Genomic DNA, 20893 nt, shown 5'->3' with positions numbered 1-20893 from the left:
TCCGTGAGCATAGATTTACATGAAAGTTTGTTGTGTGGCACAGTATCAGATGCCTTTTGGAAGTTCATGTACAGTGCGTTCAACTCGCTCTGTTCCCTCTTCAAATAACCTCCAGCAAGTTGATTAAATTTGATTTTCCCCATGAAATCCATGGCTCACCTTATTATCCTACATTTGTCCATATAGCTATTACTGTTTCTAGAAGTTTGGCCATCACCAAAGTTAAAGTGAAGGGTCTGAAGTCATTTGCTGAGCTTTTTGAGCAAAGGTGTAATGTTTAGAATTCTACAGTCTTCTAGCATCACCCTTATGTACATTGGAGACTGAAAAAATAGAGCCAGTGTCTCCACAGTTGCCATTCTTACTTCCCTCAGTATCCTTGGAAACACCCTTTCCAGATGTAGTGCCATATCCACTTTAAGTGAAAACAGCTCATCCAATACAACCTTCTTATTAATTTTAAACCCTTCTGGTGTCTGAATTACCTCCTTTTGCACCATGATAAAGACAGATGCAAAGCTGTGGTAGCATGGTAGAACACACAACATGGCGATTGAGCGTGAGTTCGAGAGTGCAGAGGGGCAGTTTACCCCCAGGATCTTGAGGAGTTAGGTGATTTTGTGATCCTCCCTTTTAAAGTTATGTTTGAGTAAACAATTTGGTTGCTCTTGGAATCGAGGGAGTTGTGGGGGGGGAGGAATGTCTGCCTTTGAAGATTTTTTAAAAAATAAATCTCTGCAGCAACAGTAATGCCACTTTTTAGGGAAAGTTGATTCTTCTGACCTAGAGAATGAACACTGGGTTCAGTGTATTGAAAGATTCCACTATTTCTTTGTCGCTAATGAAAGTACAAGGGAGGATAAGCAAAAAGTCATTCTGCTTATAACGTGTGCACCCAGACATAATCTCACTAGAAATTTAACATCCCCATAAACTCTGGATACTAACTCTTTTGAGTAGCTTGTAACATTGGTAAAGGATCATTATGACCCCAGATCATCTATCATCATACAGTGTTGTAAGTTTAATTCTGCTATAAGGGACCCGGGAGGGACAATTGAGACATGCATGGCAAGACTAAGAAAATTGGCAGAGCTGTGCGAATTTGGACCATTGCTGAGTGACATGTTGTGAGACAGACTAATTTGTGGTGTAAATAATATAAATATACAGAAAAGGCTGCTGGCGAAGGATAAGATTTCCTTAGAGAAAGCCATGGAAGTAGTGCAGGCGATTGAGAGTGCAGAGAGAGGCACTCAAGTTACAGTGCATGCATACAGGTGAAGTGAATCAGCTATGGTGCACAACTCTTGCAAGTTGGGAAGGCAGAATTGAGTACACAGAAGAGAGAGCAGAAACTCACCGAGCAAAGTAGGGGACAGAAGAAAATGGGTCAATAACCCAGAAAAGGATTCTGATGAATATCGTAGATGTGGGGGAGATCAACCCCAGGATACATGTAAATTTTAGAATTCTCTGTTTTGGCTGCAGTCATAGAGGCCACATCAGAATTTAGTGCTGAGTCAAACAGAATAAACAAAAAAAAGACCTAGTCTCTAGTGCATAATTTGGAGTATGATTCAGAAATCCTTTTTGGTCCCTAAATAACCCTCTTCCCCCTTTTGTCACCTTTTTACAGTTTAGACGGTTTTGGAATTTCCTATTATGTTGGCTATCAGTCTCTTTTCATACTCCCTCTTTGCTTTATTTATTTTCACCTCTCCTCTGAAACTTCTGTATTCAGTCTGGCTCTCAATTGTATTTTTTACCTGACATCAGTCAGAAGCATATTTTTACTTCTTTATCCCTCTGGAACATCCTTTTTTCCAGCACTGCGATGTCCTCCTTATTCATACTACTCCTCCACCTCTTCTTTCTAACTTTTCTGGACACTTTGTATCCAGAAATATTTAACAGCTAGTCCTGCCTTTCATTGAGCCAGGTCTCTGTTATAGTGATAACATTGTATTGCCAAATGACAATCCGCGTCTGTGGTTTAGCAGTCTTAATTACCATAATCCGTTTGTTCATGTGTACAGTAACCCTGATTTTCTTCATTCACTTTTACTCTGACCCCACCTAAGAACTTACTGTTCCTTATTTTAGAGCTATTTATCTCCCCATCTGGCCTGTACAATAAGAAATAGGAGCAGGAGTAGGCCATCTAGCCCTTCGAGCCTGCCCCGCCATTCAATAAGACCATGACTGATCTGTCGTGTCTCAGTTCCACATTCCCGCCCTCTCCCCATAACCCTTAATCCCCTCTCTTATCAAGAACCCATCAACCCGCTTCTTAAAAATATTTAGCGAGGCAGCCTCCACCACTTCAACGGGCAGAGAATTCCAGAGATTCACCACCCTTTGAGTGAAGAAGTTCCTCCTCAACTCCGTTCTAAACCGCCTCCCCTTTATCTTGAGGCTGTGCCCCCTAGTCCTACTGTCTTTTTTGAGCGGGAAGAGTCTCTCCACCTCTATCCTATCCATCCCATTCATCATCTTATACAGTCCTTTCTCCCTGTCAGCAGGTCCCAATGTCCCAAGAATATAATATCTTCTTTCTTGCACCATCCTTCCAGCCACACCTTCATCTGCTTTATCCTGTTTTTATATTCAGTTACATGTGGGACTGGGAGTAATCTAGAAATTACTATTTTTGAGGTCCTGCCTGCCAATTTCCTGCCTAACTCCCTAAATTTGGACTGCAAGGGCCACATCTGTCTTTCTGTCTGAGTCATTTGTACCCATGTGGACTACAACTGCTGGCTGTTCACCCTTTCCCCTCAGGATGCTTTGCAGCTGTGCAGTGACACCCTTAACCCTGGTACCATGTAGCTAACACAGCCATCCTGGACTTTCATCTATAACTTAAAAGTCTGTCTATTTTCTGAAATATTAAATCACCAGTCACTATTGCTCTGCCAGGCTTTTTTGTACCCATCGTACAGTTGAGCTACCCATGGTATCATGGACTTGGTTCTGGCTGCATTCTCTAGACGCACCATCACTCTCGTCAGTAATCAGAATTGAATATTAAGAACTGAATACTGGTTGTAGAGTAGGAGACGCTTGCATCGCCTGTCTGTTTCTACTTGACTGTCTGGTGGTCACCTAATCCCTATCTCCCTGCATACAAACTGTGGGGTGACCACATTTATCAGTGTGCTATCCACAAAGCTGCCAACCTCACAGATGTGCCAGCTGCTGCGATTGACGTCAGTTGTAGGAGTAGGTCCCACAAGTCTGCTCTGCCATTCATACAGTCATTGAGGTTTACAGCAAGCAAACAGGCTCTTTGGCCCAACTTGTCCATGCTGCCCAGTTTTTAACCATTAAGCTAGTCCCAGTTGCCCACATTTGGCCCATATCCCTCTATACCCGTCTTAACCATGTGACTGTCTAAATGCTTTTTAAAAGACAAGATTGTACCTGCCTCTACCACTATCTCTGGCAGCTTGGTTCAGAACTTCACCACACACTCTGTGGAGAAAACTGGGCTGCTTTGTATCTCTCCTCTTTCACCTTAAACGTGCGCTGTCTAGTTTTAGACTTTTTTTTGGGAAAAGATGTTAACTATCTACTTTATCTATGTCCCTCATTATTTTATAGGCCTTTATAGGATTAACCCCTAAGCTTCCTGCGTTCCAGGGGAAAAAAAATGTCCCAGTCTATCCATCCTGTCAATCATCAAGTCCTGGTAACATCCTAGTAAATCTTTTCTGTGCTTTTTCTAGTTTGATAATATCTTTCTATAATTGAGTGACCAGAACTGTACAGACTGTTCCAAGTGTGGCCTTACCAATGTTTTTGTACAACTTCAACAAGGCATCCTAACTGCTGTATTCAATATTATGCCAAATGCCTTCTTCACTATCATGTCCACCTGTGACTCCACTTTCAAGGAGCTACGAACCTGTGCCCCTAGATCTCTTTGTTCTATAATTCTCCCCAGTACCCAACCATTAAGTGAGTAAATCCTGCCCTGGTTTGTTCGGCCAAAATGCATCACCCCGCGTTTATCTAAATTAAACTTCATCTGCCATTCATCAGCCCACTGGCCCAATTGATCAAGATCCCATTGAAATTCTAGATAACTTTCTTCACTGTCCGCAATGCCACCAATCTTGGTGTCATTTGCAAATTTACTAACCATGTCTCCTATATTCTCATCCAAATCATTCTTCACTGTTTTCACATTTTTTTGTTCAGTTTCTACTTTGCTCCCAGTCCTTGCAGGGCTTGTTCTTTTTCATTGTTCAGTACTGATCCAGATACATGCGCTTCCTGGCATGGATGAGTGGATAGAAACCATGGTCAGGAATCTTGGTGACTTTTGCCACCCCTAACCCAAGCACACTATGGCAAGTATAGCACTCTTTCTACTGAACTAGCTAAAATGAGCTCATTCATTGCAGACCGGGGTCTAAATGTGAGATCCTGCTTGATTCATTGCCTGTGCTTTAACCAATTCACATCATCTGTGGAAACAAAACTAAACAATGCTTACTGTAAGGAGCGCCTCCCTTGGTGTTGTGCATCATAGAATCCATAGAATCCCTCCAATGCATAAGGAGGCCATTTGGCCCATCGAATCTGCACTGACCACATTCCCAGCTAGGCCCTATCACCATAATTCCATGCATTTAGCCTAGCTAGACCCCTGACACTAAGGGACAATTTATCATGGCCAGTCCACCTAATCTGCACATCATTGGACTGTGGGAGGAAACCACAAGGAGAATGCCTGTGTGGTGTTTGCACAGTGTCCCAAGCCGAGAATCAAACCCAGGTCCCTGACGCTGTGAGGCAGCAGTGCTAACCACTGTGCTTCCGTGCCACCCCAGTTGCAACTGGTTTCGCATTTGGCACATTTCCGGGTCTGACTTCCGGGTTGTGCCCAAGTGGGAAACTTTTCGTCAATTTATTTGTCTTTGCAAGGCTGTGTACATGCAGCATGTTTTGGTGTGGGTTTGTGTGTGCTTTTGCATGTGTATATGTATATGTGAATACGATGTTCATCTGGATGTGGATGTTCAAGTATTTCATTTCCTTTCTTGTGATCGTGTCCAGCTTTGCACATGTATGTGTGCTGGACATGAATACTTGAATTCATTCTGACTTTACTGCCCAGTTTAGCATTTCAGATGTTGAGATTCAACAGGTGGTACCCACTTGGGCAGCTTGCATATTAAATATAAATCGTTCTCCGTAGATATAACTAAGGAGATTTAATAATCAGGGAGGAGGGAAAATGAGGCAATTTTTTTATCCACCAAGTAGTCTTATAAAATATTTTTTAATCATATACTTCGGCAACTTGAAAGGATTCACCAAAGTCAAACAGAATGACAGCCATACTGAACTTTGGAAAATCAGTCACAGAAAAACATAAAAGGATATGGGTAAATAAAAAGATTTAAATCATGCTGGACTTGTAATGTGATTGTGCCTGCAGGAATCAGGTCCTGTTTTCACTAATGACTTCAATTTTCTACTCTTAATAACCAATGCTCCTGTAAGTTCCAGAGAAATCGTATTAGAGTGGATTACTCTATCTTATTCCCATTGGCTTCTTAATTATTTGGAGTTGGTTTCCTCTGATGAGCCAAAACATTTAAATTTAATTTTTAGAAAATGGTGCAAAGCACTCTGAGATTCTGAAGGCTCGAGGAGCCATTTTTACATCAGAAAGATTAGTAATGCATATTTCTTATTGATTTTCTGCTTTACTTTTTTTTCCCTTTGTGTCCGACTCTGACCAATTACCAACCCTGTAGCTATGGAAATGTTGCATTGTATACTGTTGGTTGAATCGAGTATGCACCTGGAGCGAAGTGCGGTAAAAAGAATTGCTACACTCTGTTCTTCAGGTAGTACACCTACATATATTCATCAACTTTGGAGTATTGTCATGGACTCAAAAAGGATGTTGAATTTTTTTTTTTCTTTTCTCGATTACGCAGGATTGCCGAATTATTGTACGCATTGATTCTTGGGATTCTACTTCTCTTTATCCCAATGGACACTTTGTGAAGGTTCTTGGAAAAGCTGGCGATCTGGAGACTGAAATTGCGGCTATTCTCGTAGAAAACAGCATTTCAGTTAGCCCTTTCTCTGAAGCTCAGGTTAAACTTTTATACTTACATAAGAACATAAGAAATAGGAGCAGGAGTAGGCCATCTGGCCCTTCGAGCCTGCCCCGCCATTCAATAAGATCATGGCTGATCAGTCGTGGCTCAGTTCCACATTCCTGCCCTCCCCTCATAACCCTTAATCCCCTCTCTTATCAAAAACCCATCAACCCGCGTCTTAAAAATATTTAGCGAGGTAGCCTCCACCACTTCAACGGGCAGAGAATTCCAGAGATTCACCACCCTTTGAGTGAAGAAGTTCTTCCTCAACTCCGTTCTAAACCGCCCCCCCTTTATCTTGAGGCTGTGCCCCCTAGTCCTACTATCCTTTCTGAGCGGGAAGAGTCTCTCCACCTCTATCCTACCCATCCCATTCATCATCTTATACGTCTCAATGAGATCTCCCCTCATTCTTCTAAACTCTAACGAGTACAAGCCCAGTTTATTCAGCCTCTCCTCATAGCTCAACCCCCTCAACTCCGGCATCAGCCTAGTAAACCTTCTGTGCACTCCCTCCAAGGCCAAAATATCCTTGCGTAAGTATGGCGCCCAAAACTGCAGACAGTACTCCAGCTGCGGCCTCACCAATGCCCTATATAGCCGCAGCAAGACCTCCCTACTTTTATATTCAATCCCCCTTGCTATGAAGGCCAGCATCCCATTTGCCTTCCTGACCACCTGCTGCACCTGCAAGCTGGGTTTTTGCGACTCATGCACAAGGACCCCGAGGTCCCTCTGCACCGTCGCCTGCTGCAGTTTTTCTCCACGTAAGTAATAATCCTTCCTACCATTATTCCTACCAAAGTGGACCACCTCGCACTTGCCAACATTAAATTCCATTTGCCAGTTCCTGGCCCATTCGCCCAGCCTATCTAGATCCTTCTGCAGACTCTCCACACCCTCCGCGCAATTTGCCGTTCCACCAATCTTGGTGTCATCAGCAAATTTCGACACCATACACTCGGTTCCCTCCTCCAGATCATCTATATAAATGGTAAATAGCTGAGGCCCCAGCACCGACCCCTGGGGCACTCCACTAGTCACCAACCGCCAATCCGAATAGCACCCATTGACCCCCACTCTCTGCCTCCTATTTGACAACCAGTCCTCTATCCACGCTAACACCCTACCCCCAACTCCATGTCCCCTGACCTTCTGCAATAACCTCTTGTGAGGTACCTTGTCAAACGCCTTCTGAAAATCAAGAAAGACCACATCCACCGGCTCTCCTCTATCCACCGCCCTAGACACATCCTCATAGAACTCCAGTAAATTTGTCAGACACGACTTCCCCTTAACGAAACCGTGCTGCGTATGCTCTATCAAGCAATTCCCCTCAAGTTGCCTCGCTATTTCCTCCTTGATGACGGATTCTAACATTTTACCTACAACAGACGTCAAACTAACCGGCCTATAATTCCCCGCCTTTTGTCTGGCACCCTTCTTAAACAACGGCGTAACATTAGCCGCTTTCCAATCTTCCGGCACTTCCCTGGAATCCAGCGACGTCTGGAAAATAACCACCAAGGCATCCACTATCACCTCCACCATTTCTTTCAGAACCCTCGGATGCATTCCATCCGGTCCTGGGGACTTGTCCACAATCAGCCCCTCCAGTCTGTCGAGCACCGCCTCTCTAGTGACAGTAATGTCATTGAGACCCTCCAGTACTACCACCTTTCCATCTCTAACACCCGGCAAATTATTCACGTCCTCCTCCGTGAAGACCGAAACAAAAAAGTTATTCAAGACCTCAGCCATTTCCCCATCCCCTACCACATACTTACTGAACCTTGTAAATGAATGGGATTTTTTAATTGTAGTTGTTCTTAGCAGTAGAATTTTATGTACTGTGATTTTAAAGTAAAGTGAAGTTGATTCATTAGCCACGACTAGGCTTACATTAATACTGCAATGAAGTTAATGTGAAAATCCCCATGTCGCCACTTTCTGACATCTGTTAGGGTACACTGAGCGAAAATTTAGCGTGGCCAGTCCACCTAACTTGCAGATCTTTGGACTGTGGGAGGAAACCGGAGCACCCGGTGGAAACCCACGCAGACAAGGAGAGAATGTGGAAACTCCACACAGACGGTGACCTGACCTGGGAATCGAACCCAGGTCCCTGCCGCTGTGAGGTAGTAGTGCTAACCGTTATGCTACCGTGATTCTACCCAATGAACTTACATTTTAAATAAATTACAAACAAAATTATTGGACGTACAGTAATAGTATGGGCAGTCCTTGGATTACAACTCAGTTGGTTCCTAAAAACTGAGTTGTAGGTTGAAATGTAAGTTGGAACTAATTTTTCCATAGGGACAATGTTATAATTAGGGCTTAATTTCAGAACCAATACAAAATATCCTCTCTTCACGAATAATGGAAGTTTTTTGAGAATCTGCTTCAGTGTAACTGTCTTACAGTCAGCAATGAGAGTCAGCAATGTGGTTGACTCTCAGCTGCCCTTTGGGCAGCTAGGGATGGGCAATAAATGCTGGCCAACCAACAATGCCCATGTCCCATGTAGTGTTTTGCATGATAAAATAGTGTCTACACATTAAAAAACATTTCTGTGCTACATTTGAGAAGCAATTTGCCCTTCAGATGATTATAAAAGATGGAACATTGAGGAACATAATTGGGAAAGACCTACAGTTCGCTGGTGAGGTGCCTTTAAAATCGATTCTGACATTGAAACAGAGTGTCAGTTTATACATGTTGTAAATATCGTTTGCTGTAACTTGAGGACTGCCAGTACCCACAGGATTAAATTTGGCCATGTGATCAAATAGTGCATCAGCATTCTCGTACTGAAAATATTCATGTGCTTTGTGTGTCAGTGTGGCTTTGTGGAAGCAGCTGATCTTTCAGAGTCAGATACAAACCCTACTCTAATTTATTTGAGTATAAATCCTACGCTGGCACTTTAGCGTAGATCTGAGGGAGTGCTGGACCGTCAGAGATGCCACCTTAAATTAATCTCTGTCTGCCTGTTCAGTTGCAGTATTTGAATGTTTCTGCAGATCACCTGCCCAGCTTCAGATCCTCAACAAACACTGCCAGAAACAAGTCAAGTGGCCATTTATCTCATTGCAACTTCTGGAAATCAGCCATTGTTTGTCAGCATAACAGTCACAGAAAACAAGTAAAACTACCTTAGCTGGCACTCCTGTATTACTTTGCCCACATGCTTGGATGGGAGTTGAGGACAGAGTTAGTTTTGTTTTTGGTGCTTCCCATAGTTAGATAGCTTCCCAATATTAAGATTTTAGGGCTACTGCCTATATGTTGTATCTTGACAGCAGGAGAGTGGCAGGGAGGTAAAGGTAAATAATTAATGTAGAGAAACAAATAAAGATTTTGATGTCAAGCCTACCCTTCCTAGAGGAGATTTAAATTTCATTGTGGTATGTAATCCTTTGAAACTTTTTTTAACAAAAAAATGAGCTGTGAGGTAACTATTGAGCCCCAGAGTGTAGTTATATCACATTTGTGTCCATGAGGAGAATTGTACACTTGTGTGTTGTATTTTAAAAGCGATGTTATAAGTGACTGCCCTGCATTTGTTTTGTTTCACAATTCACTGTAGTGAGTTTACCAGTCTCACTCACAAAAAGGCACAAAGTTAGAGGCCAGATTTCTGCTGGATTCTCTGTTTGGGCTGAGGCCACAGGGTGAACCTGTACCATTTCCCTTTGACCCTATTAACTTCCTGCATAAGGCTGGCAATGTCACAGATCATCAGACTGTGGTGTACAGGCATGGAGGAAGTTGTTTATAGAAGGGAAATAGGATTCATGTTGAATTTATACCATGTATTAAAAGGAAAAAAACTGAAAATGAAAGAGTTTGACTATTTTTATTGAAATGCAAACTGAAGTATATTTGAAACTTTTCCAATATCTTTTGCTTGCTTGTTCCCATTCCGTAGGTGCGTGAGATGCCAGTGAACACTCCTGAGAATCCCTGGAAGATTGATGCTGAGGAGCAAGGCCAGCGAGTAGATTTACGGAGTACTCACCTGGTGTTCAGCATCGACCCCAAGGGCTGTGAGGATGTGGATGATGCGCTGTCCGTTCGCAAGTTAGCAAATGAAAATCTGGAACTCGGAGTTCACATTGCAGACGTCACTCACTTTGTGAAATTAAATTCTTATACAGACCTGGAGGCTAGATCAAGGTACTGTAAAATAAAAATCATAACGGAAAAGACAGCTTTTGATGTAAAATAAAGGGTGGCACAGTGGTTAACACCGCTGCGTCATATTGCTAGAGACCTGGGTTCGATTCTGGCCTCAGGTCACTGTATGGAGTTTGCATTTCCTACAGATGTTCCGGTTTCCTCCCACAGTCCAAAGATGTGCAGATTAGTTGATTGGCCATACTAAATTTAAATTGACCTTTGTGTCGGGGGATTAGTAGGGTAAATATGTGGGAATTTGGGAACATGGTTGGTGTAGATTCGATGGGCTGAATGGCCTCCTTCTGCACTGTAGGGATTCTATGATTCTAAAGAGGAAAGAAATTCGGGGAATATATTCTGTTCAAAATACTGTCTCAAAAAAAATTCTCTTATCAGAAATGTATTTGATATTTTTATTAACCAATGGGTTTTTTTCTCTGGTGTGGGATTTCCCAGTGAGCACTGTTCTGATGGTTTCAGTGGTGTGGAGCAAGCTCTGTGTATTCTGGAATGGCCACAAGGAAACCTGAGCAGCTACAGCGCATATATAGATGCCCTCCAGAGCTGAGAGATCTATGGGTGCCATACCACAGAATGGGGAATTAGTAAATCTACTCATTAATACACCTTTGTGGTAGCCATGATGTAGAGATGCACAGTAAGAAGTCCCATAACACCAGGTTCACTCACTTGATGAAGGAGCAGTGCTCCAAAAGCTCCTGATTCCAAATAAGCCTGTTGAACTTTAACCTGATGTTGTGAGACTTCTTACTTTTGTGGTAGTTCACATCTGCCACTGCTCCCCGTGTTGTGAAGTTGTGTAAATGTTATGACCTCCAGACAAGACTGCTGAGCATTGTTGTTGTAAATTTATCTCTTATGCATAATATTCATGCGCAAACACCTGCCACCTTCTTGCAGGGCAACAACGTGTTACCTAGCAGATCGCCGATATGACATGTTACCAACCATCCTCAGTGCAGATCTGTGTTCATTACTTGGAGGTGCTGACAGGTAAGTGTCAACTGTATCAGGTTTACAAAATGCTATTAAAGAGAAAAATCCCATTATTGTAATTGTTGGATTTGTACCTGTATTGTCTGTTTGTTCTTTGCCTTAGCAGAGAGCAGATAGCTGTTCCAGCTATGATAAAGCAGCAGTGTAACTGTTTGCAGGAAGATTGAACGGAACAGGGCAGGGTGGGAGAGGTAATTTATGTAGTACAGTTTTATGCCCCCCTGCGACCTTGGAGAAATTCTCCAAGTGAAACTGACAGCTGTTGCAGAGCTTTGTGCCACCTTAAAAACCAAAACTATTTGTGATACACTTCATATTTTCTTCTCTAGCTTCTGGTGAAGAAAGATTCAAGGGCATAAAATCTAATAATGGTATAATTTTAACTTAAATTGGGACTCGGAGGCAGGGAAAGGAAACTATTACACTAATGTAGTAATGAATGCACTGGGGGTTGTGGTTATGGCACATTGTAAGGAGAGCTTTATCCTTGACCTGTCTTAAACTTGAGCTTTTGTCCCAGAACAAGGAAATTTCTCAATATCTCTGTACACAAATTTTTTTCTAAAGTAAACATTTGAGGAAGCAAAATGTAGACACTGATGCTGTACTTACTGTGAATGACAAACGACTTGTATACAATCTGCTGTGGTTTCAGTTCACCTTTCAGAACGAAGATTAAACTTCTGCATCCATTTTGCTTTTCAGGTACGCAGTGTCTGTGATGTGGGAGCTGGACAAAACAAACTATGAAGTCCTTAAGGTGTGGTTTGGACGAACAATTATAAAATCTGCATACAAGATGTTCTATGAAGCTGCTCAGGCCCTGTTGGATGGAGATCTCAATGTTATGGATGATATCACTGAGCTCAAAGGGCTTGACGAGAAAGATAAACATAAAATACTGAATGACTTGATTTGGGCGATAGAGAAGCTGACTGAAATAGCTCGCCACATTCGAGCTAAACGCGCCCTTGGCGGTGCCCTGGAGCTGGAAGGCATTGAATTACGAGTGCAGTTAGATGAGAAGAAGAACATCAGTGACCTGGTCCCAAAGCAGCCACTGGAAGTGCATGAGACTGTAGCAGAGTGCATGATTCTGGCTAACTACTGGGTGGCAAAGAAGATAACTGAGAATTTACCTCACCAAGCCTTGCTGCGTCGTCATCCTCCACCACAACAGGAGTTCTTCGCTGAGCTGGTTGATTGTGCAAAGGCAAAGGGTTTCAAAATAGATACACGGTAACGTGTAGCTAAAAGCAAATTACTGTGGATGCTGGAAATTGAAAGATAAAACGCTGGAAAATCTCAGCAAGTCTGGCAGCATCTGTAGGAGAGAAAAGAGCTGAAGTTTTGAGTCCAGATGACCCTTTGTCAAGACTTGAAACGTCAGCTGTTTTCTTGCCTTACAGATGCTGCCAGACCTGTTGAGAGTTTCCAGCACTTTCTCTTTTGGTAACGTGGATAAAACTGTGTGTAAATTTTCATGAGGGATTTTTATTCTATTTTAGTTTTACAAAGAGTAGGATAAAAGATATAAATGAATAAAGTTGAATGAGTTGAAGGCAAGCTTGAATTCATTGGTTCTATTAGGGGGTATTTGGGTTTGGAGGGGTTGGAGAATGAGTAGTTCTGCAGTCTTGCAGAAGGCAGAAGGTGAGTTGGAGCAGAAGATTTTGTGATGACCGTGTGTGTCTCTGTGTGTACATGTATGTGTATGTTCTAACTTCAGATACTTACATTGACAATTGTAGCTCTAACAAGGCTCTGGCAGATTCACTGGACATGGCAGAAGACCCAGATGATGCTCAGGTGAACAAACTGTTGCGATCCATGGCCACACAGGCAATGTCCAATGCTGCTTATTTTTCGACTGGCTCCTGCTCAGAGGATGAGTTTTATCATTATGGTATGTGAAGTTATATATAGGTTAATTTTATATTTCTATGTTGTAATGTTCTGATGCAGATAAAAACAAATATACATGATATGGGATTAATTTGGAGAATGCAATCTCGGATGTTTTTTGAGCATTTCAATTTATTTTCTCCCGCCCCTCTATTACTTCCACATTAACTTCAGTTGCAGCAGAAACTAAGAGAATAAATCCTTTAAACAATTTAAAAATGTTTTCAAATGTATTTTCTGTCCACTTTGGTATCTCTTGACTGAGACAGTGTTTATGATTAGTGAAAGGACCACAACAAGTATTTGGATATTCTGACCTTGAATAAATAACTACCTTTTCGAGACATCCTGGTCAGTCATTGCTGCATTCATTCTATTAAGCTTCTCTGTAATGCAGAAATCAGACTATTATTCAGTGCCTGTTCAATGCTGCATTGCAGGTGTCTGTTAAGGTATCTTACAGAATTCCTGTGCTGAACTGACAGGAAACATGGCATTTTAGTACATTAATGTACCAAATGGATTACGTGTATTTGCCATAAATATGTGGAAAATAAAAATAACATAATATTTAAAAAGCCATTTTGCAAAATAGAGTGTGTTTGATAGGAACATACCTAAATGGAACATTTATATAAAAATGGTGTTTTTTTTACAACAACAGCTTGTATTTATATAGATAGCACCTTTACCATTGTTAAATGTCCCAAGGCACTTTACAGGAGCATTCTTGAATTAAATTTGACTGAGCCATATTTTAAAAAATTCTGTTGGGTTTTTAAGTTTGGTTTTAAGGGACATCTTGCAAGGAGGAGAGAAAGATATGTGGATTTAATTAGGAAATTTAAGAACTTTGGGCCTTGGCAGGGATGCCAAAAGGGGTGCAGTGGAGATCAAGAGTGTGCAAGAGGGAAGAATTGGACTACAGAAATTTTGGTGGGTTGGGGGAGATTACAGAAATACGAAATTGAGGCCATGAAAGGATTTGAAAACAAACTTGAGAATTTTAAATCCAAGGCATTGCTGAACTGGGAACGTGTGCGGGGCCAGCACACACCCAGCCAACGTGCACAGAGGTGATGGCTATTAACTTGATAAATTTAAAGCACTCAGTTAATTTCATTCTACAGTCCAGATTGCTACAGGTAGATGGATGATAAAGGGGACATAATTCTGATAGTATTTCCTATTAGAAATTTCTCCCTGCAATGTATCAAATAGGAATGAAGGTTTCAAGTTTTCAGAGCCCATTTCCAATGCTGGAAACAATTTGCCAAATTGGCGGAAAGATACTTGTTATAAAATTAAATAGGAGGATCTGGTTAAACAAATGCATTGCAATTTCTGCATATTTAAACAACCTGCAATCTCACAGATTTGAACAAAGAACAAGGTACCACAGTTGGCTGTAATAGTCCATCTTCTAGAGCTTGTTTCAGAATGATGAATGTACAGGTACACAGGTCACTGAAAGTGGCAGTGCAGGTGGAAAAGGTAGTCAAGAAGGCATACAGAATGTTTGCCTTCATCAGCCAGGGCAGAGAGTTTAAAAATTGGCAAGTCATATTGCAGTTTTATAGAATGTTAGTTGGGCCACACTTGGAATAGTGTTCGATTCTGGTCGCCGCACTACTGGAAGAACGTGGAGGCTTTGGAAAGGGTACAGACAAGATTTACTAGAATGTTGCCTGATATGGAGGGCATTAGCTCTGAGGAGAGGTTGGAGAAATTTGGTTTGTTCTTTGTACTTGTCCTGTTGAAGCTGTCATCATTTTTCAGTTGAAGGCCATGACCAGAGGAAAGTTTGCAAAGTCTATTTGTCAACATTTCAAAATAAGGGAATCTCTCCTCGAAGCAAGTTGTGTCATAGGTTGGTCAGGCTTTTTCGAAAAGTAAATCTAAGGTAAGGAGGGTTTAAAAATTGGTACCTTGCTGGGGCCTCTGATCAGGGTTGTCACCCTCTACCTGTCTCCCAGATATAAGTGGTAATACCCAGTGGCTCACAAGTCTGTTCTAAATTTGTTTAACTTTTGAGACTTTCAGCTGTCTGAGCAGGGAAGAGGTCTATCAAAGAACAAAGAAAATTACAGCACAGGAACAGTCCCTTCAGCCCTCTGCCCGACTGAACAAAAATCCCCAACTCTTCCCCCAACAATCCCTCTATTCCCATCCTATTCATGTATTTATCCAGATGCCCCTTGAAACTCATTATTGTATCTGTTTCCTCTACTTCCCCCGGCAGCAAGTTCCAGGCACCCACCACCTTCTGAGTAAAAAACTTACCTTGTGTATCCCCTTTAAACATTGCCCCTGGCACCTTAAACCTGTGCCCCCTAATAATTGACTCTTCCATCTTGGGAAAAAGCTGACTATCCACTCTGTCCATGCCCCTCATAACCTTGTAGACTTCTATCAGGTTGCCCCTCAAACTCCATCATTCCAATGAGAACAAACCAAATTTCTCCAACCTCTCCTCAGAGCTGATGCCCTCCATATCAGGCAACATTCTAGTAAATCTTGACTGTACCCTTTCCAAAGCCTCCACGTTCTTCCGGTAGTGCGGCGACCAGAATCGAACACTATTCCAAGTGTGGCCTAACTAACATTCTATAAAACTGCAATATGACTTGCCAATTTTTAAACTCTCTGCCCTGGCTGATGAAGGCAAACATTCTGTATGCCTTCTTGACTACCTTTTCCACCTGCACTGCCACTTTCAGTGACCTGTGTACCTGTACATTCATCATTCTGAAACAAGCTCTAGAAGATGGACTATTACAGCCAACTGTGGTACCTTGTTCTTTGTTCAAATCTGTGCTGCTTTGGTATCATTACCAAATGGTAGAAAGTGCTGGAGGAAGTATAAAGGATAGCCCAACCGAGCCCCTGTTAGGAATCCAAAAGCAATGTGTAGGAAGATCGGTGCGCATTAGATTAGCTGCACTAGTTGTTCAAGTATAATGCAAGGAAACAAGTTCATTTTATAATTTGGAGACGAATCCAGGTTTAGGGTCTAATATAGGTTATGATTTATTTCATCATTGGGAGCTTATTACGCCAGAAGAAGTAATAAAATAATCTCTATCCTGATATTTTACTGTGTAAAATATCAGTTTTGAGATGAACTTGGAAAGTGAGAGGTGGAAATTGAAACCTGTCCCTTCCCTTGGTAATGTCCTGAAACCAGGTTATCTACACAATTTGGCACAGATCTATATGGTAAGAACTACTTTGTGTTTTGTCACAGGTCTTGCTCTGGAGAAATATACTCACTTCACTTCTCCAATCAGAAGATATGCAGATATAGTGGTGCACAGACTACTGATGGCAGCAATAATGAAAGATAAGAAATTGGAACCAGAAGATTCCTTACTCAGCAACAAAGATTTAGCGGAATTATGTCAGCATATTAACAACAAGAATAGGGTGAGTAGGCAAACACTTCAGTAAGCGTTTTCTCTTTGTTTTCAAAGGATAAAGTAATTGTACACGTGTCATCATAGTCACGTTAGGGAGGGAGAGCAAACAAAAGATTTGCCAATTTTATCAGTACCATTGCACATTGACAAATGTGGGGAAAGGTTAAGAACATTTCCCTGATAGTCCTTTAAAGAGTGAGCTGGAAGAGTAGACATTACTTTGGAACAATCCTGTGACCTACATTTGAATCCAGCATAGATTAATGGTCAATGGATATTTAAAATTGCAGGTATTATTCATAGAATCCCTACAGTGCAGAAGGAGGCCTGTTGACCCATCGAGTCTGCACTGATGACAATCCCACCCAGCCCTATCCCTGTAACATACTTACACTGTTAATCCCCCAACACAAGGGTCAATTTGGCATGGCTAATCCACTTAACCCACACATCTTTGGAGTGTGGGAAGAAACCGAAGCACCTGGAGGAAACCCATGCAGTCACCCGAGGCCAGAATTGAACCCGGATACCTGGCGCTGTGAAGCAATAGTGCTAACCACTATGCCACCGTACAGACCACTCAGGCCATGAGATATCTTGCTCACCCTGTGCAGCTCTGAATGCAACTCTGTGGTTGAAATTGAAGCATACTTGAGGTGAAGTGTAAATGGCACCTCGCCATTCAAAACCTGACCCGGAAATGCTTGCTGCTGTTGTTAGGTTCAAAGTGAAATGTCTTCTACATTTTGAACAATAGAATATAAAAATTTTCAACAAACAACGTAGATATCAAGCTTGTTGAGGAGTACTTTGCAGTTGAGAAACCATATTCTCTTTGATAAATAACAATTGAACACATCTTTAGCAAGTTCTTAACTCAACTAGATCATCGAGGAGAGGAAAAGTGCTGGATATACCTCCCAGTATTCTGCTCGAGGCACTAGACAACAGCTGGCTTGGACCACAGAAAAAGAGGGAATAGAAATATCTTTAAAATATAGAAAAAATTATTTAATGTTCACTAAATTGGATACCATGAATATTTTTAAGATTGCTAATGTAAATATTCAGGGAAATCAATTAATAACTTCCTTCAGAAACATGCATCTGCTTAAAATATTTTTTTTAAAAATCAAGGAATTATTACATTTAATTTAAATAGATAATTCAGTGACTGAAGCTGATAAGCACTCTGGGCACTGACAGTACTTGATATGAAGACCATTCTTCATATGTGATCCCATCATTGATTGTTTGGCAAACAGAATCTGTTCAACATGGGCTAAACAACACAAGCAAACTTTGAGCTCTTAGACTTCCCAGAAGGAGTAATAAAATAATCTCCATCCTGCCTGATTTCTCTGCTCCTCCCTGCAAGGGATGCTGAAGAAAATTTTTGTCAGCTTAATACTTTTGTAGTCACATTAGTCCCATCAAGCTGGGCTCTGCCAGATCGATGTGTTGTTTATAAATATTAGGACCATAGGTTCATAGGAATATGGTAGAAATTCACACACAGGCAAGTTAAAATCACAATTGCAGTCAAATGCTGTGGCCTAATTAAATCCATTCCTGTTCCATTCTTAGGCAGCTCAGCATGTGCAAAAGCAATCTATAGAATTATTTCAGTGCATGTACTTTAAGGATAAAGACCCTTCTGATGAGCGTTGCACAGCAGATGGTATCATCTACTCAATACGGGCAAATGGCGTGTTGGTCTTTGTACCGCGGTAAGTTGCTGAAAATGTTCATTAGAATTTAAAAGCTAATCTTGATTGCAATTTGCTAACTGATCATGAATCCAAAGTGGTTGGAATGCATATGCTAAAGAAAAGTTTGTACATCTCTTTGTGTTGTGGCCTATACTTGCAAAACATGGGACAAGCCAACTCATATTCTGTTTGAGTGATGTTTATGGCTGTTCAGGGCTACATTAAAAAACAAAGTCTTGTATTTATAAAGCATCCTTCACCTAAAGTGCTTCAAAGTCAATGAATTGTTTTTGAAATGGTGGTCACTGTTGTTTTGGAGGTAAATATACCATACAATTTGCACAGCAGCGTACCACAAATCAACCATATTCTGGTTTGTTGATTAAGGGATCAGTGATGGCCAGGATACCAGACTTCCTTAACTGTACATTCAGTGGAAAGGTGAATAGAGTCTTGGTTTCTGACAATCCCTTAATTGTAACTGGAGGGATTTGCCGTTTGGCCCATCATCAATAACATCATGGCTGATCTGACTGTGGCCTTAACTCCACTTTCTTACCTATCCCATGACCCATAGCACCCTTGTGAATCAAAACTCCATCACAGATCAGCCATGATCTTATTGAATGGCGGGGCAGGCTCGAAGGGCCAGATGGCCTACTCCTGCTCCTATTTCTTATGTTCTTATGTTCTTATGTTCTAACTCTGCCTTGAATGCATTCAATAACCCAATCACTTCTGCTCTCTGTGGAAGAGAATTCCAAAGACTAATGGCCTTCTAGAAATGCCTCTAAATTGGGGACCTCTTTTAAAAAACTGTGCCACTTAGTTTTAAATCCCCTACAAGAGGTAGCATCATTCCAGCATCTACCCTGCCAAGGTCTATCAGAATCTTGTATTAATAAGATCACCACTCATCCATCTAAACTTTTTATACCTTTTTTCTCCTCCTGTACGTAATTTAATGGCAAAAATAAATTGAGATGTACTGTGTAATCAATGAATATGGGCCAAAGCTATTCAACCGAAGACAACCACTTAATCCCAAGAATCAGAATCTTCAATGTAAATATATCCCTCAAGTAAGGAGACCAAACTTGCACACGGTACTCTACGTGTGGTCTTACCAATGCCTGGGACCGCTGTAGCAAGACTACCCTATTTTATACTTTATTTCCTATCTGCATGTTAACCTTGAGTGTTTTGTGTACAAGGACACACAGATCCCTCTGTACTGCAATAGTCTACTGTCCCTACTTAAATACTGAAGTGAAACATAACACTCAACTATATTCTATTCTAAATTATACAATTCCTGCCATTGAGCTTGAAACTACAACTTTGTCTCAGAAGCAAGCTTAGATTGGCTGTCAATAGTTACGAAGAGATTGAAATTCTGAATGAGCCTAAAAGGGTGTGGGACAAATGTTCCTTCAGGCAAACTTACAAGTTCTCACTCAGGTCACATGTAAGTTGGTCCTTTAAATTTCCGTGTGTGTGACTAAATCAAAATACTTAAAGGGCCCATAAGCTTGTACAAACTGACCACACAGCACAAAACAAAAGCTTGTGTCAGTCAGTGGTAAGTGGAGTAAACAAAAGGAAAGGATTGTTAGTTGACAGCAGTCCTGCTCCAGAGACCGAAGCACAAAATTCAGGTGAGCACTCGAGAGAATGGAGGAACTGCTGCACAATTGGAGGTGCCGTCTTTCAGGTGAGACATTACACCCAGAGATGAGCAACTCCTATTCAAAAACGATCACCAACATCTCAAAAACAATTAGTCGTTATCACATTGCTATTTGTCAGAGCTCGCTATGCAGATTGGCCGCTGTATTTCCTACATTACAGCTGTGACAACATTGGCTCATTGAGTACAAGATTTTTTTTTCTTCCCCCTTAAACTCTTATGTTTCTGTAATGTTCCTGAATGGTGGGAGAGTCCAGAACTATGGTCATAGTGTGAGGGTAAGGGGTTTAGGACTTAAGTGAGGAGAAATTTCTTCACCCGGGGGTGGTGAATATGTGGAATTCACGACCACAAAATGCAGTTAAGACCAAAATGTTGTCTGATTTCAAGAATTAGATATAGCTCTTAGGGCTTAAGGGATATGGGGGTTGGAGGGGGCCAGGATGTGAGTCAAGATATTGAATTTTTTGATCAGCCGTGATCAAATGAATGGTGGAGCAGGCTCGAATGGCCTCCTCCTCCTCCTATTTTTGGTGTTTCTATAACACTCCATGAAATTGATAGCATTTTATATCTGGCACAGAAGGAGTACAATGACCTTCATTGAAAGAATGATTTGATGCCAGTAATTTAGCTAATGGATGAGTATAATTTCCCTTCTGTACAGAGCCCTACAATGAGACCATGGGATCTTCCACAACTCCTGGCATATGCCAACAGAGTTTATTTTATTCTTTGTAAGCTTGCTGTGATTAAATTGCTCTGGTATAGTATTCACTGAGACTTTACAATGAGTTTTTTTATACCTTTTTTCTCCTCCTGTACGTAATTTAATGG

The 20893-nt window shown here is 41.4% G+C and overlaps 1 protein-coding gene across 3 annotated transcripts in view; it reads left to right on the top strand.

Moving 5' to 3' along the window:
* Positions 1 to 20893, top strand: part of dis3l (DIS3 like exosome 3'-5' exoribonuclease) — a 57022-nt gene that overhangs the window by 34055 nt on the left and 2074 nt on the right. For all 3 annotated transcript variants that reach the window (XM_080214125.1, XM_080214127.1, XM_080214126.1), the window contains 7 exons: positions 5961 to 6122; positions 10063 to 10310; positions 11235 to 11327; positions 12036 to 12569; positions 13082 to 13236; positions 16483 to 16661; positions 18242 to 18384. In XM_080214125.1, the coding sequence (XP_080070251.1) occupies positions 5961 to 6122; positions 10063 to 10310; positions 11235 to 11327; positions 12036 to 12569; positions 13082 to 13236; positions 16483 to 16661; positions 18242 to 18384 (1514 nt within the window). The remainder of the gene's footprint in view (positions 1 to 5960; positions 6123 to 10062; positions 10311 to 11234; positions 11328 to 12035; positions 12570 to 13081; positions 13237 to 16482; positions 16662 to 18241; positions 18385 to 20893) is intronic.

This window comes from Carcharhinus amblyrhynchos, chromosome 28, assembly GCF_965287045.1.
Source record: "Carcharhinus amblyrhynchos chromosome 28, sCarAmb.v2.hapA, whole genome shotgun sequence".
Taxonomy (NCBI): domain Eukaryota; kingdom Metazoa; phylum Chordata; class Chondrichthyes; order Carcharhiniformes; family Carcharhinidae; genus Carcharhinus; species Carcharhinus amblyrhynchos.
Note: the sequence above shows the minus strand (reverse complement) of the source record. Positions and strands in the feature narration are given on the sequence as shown.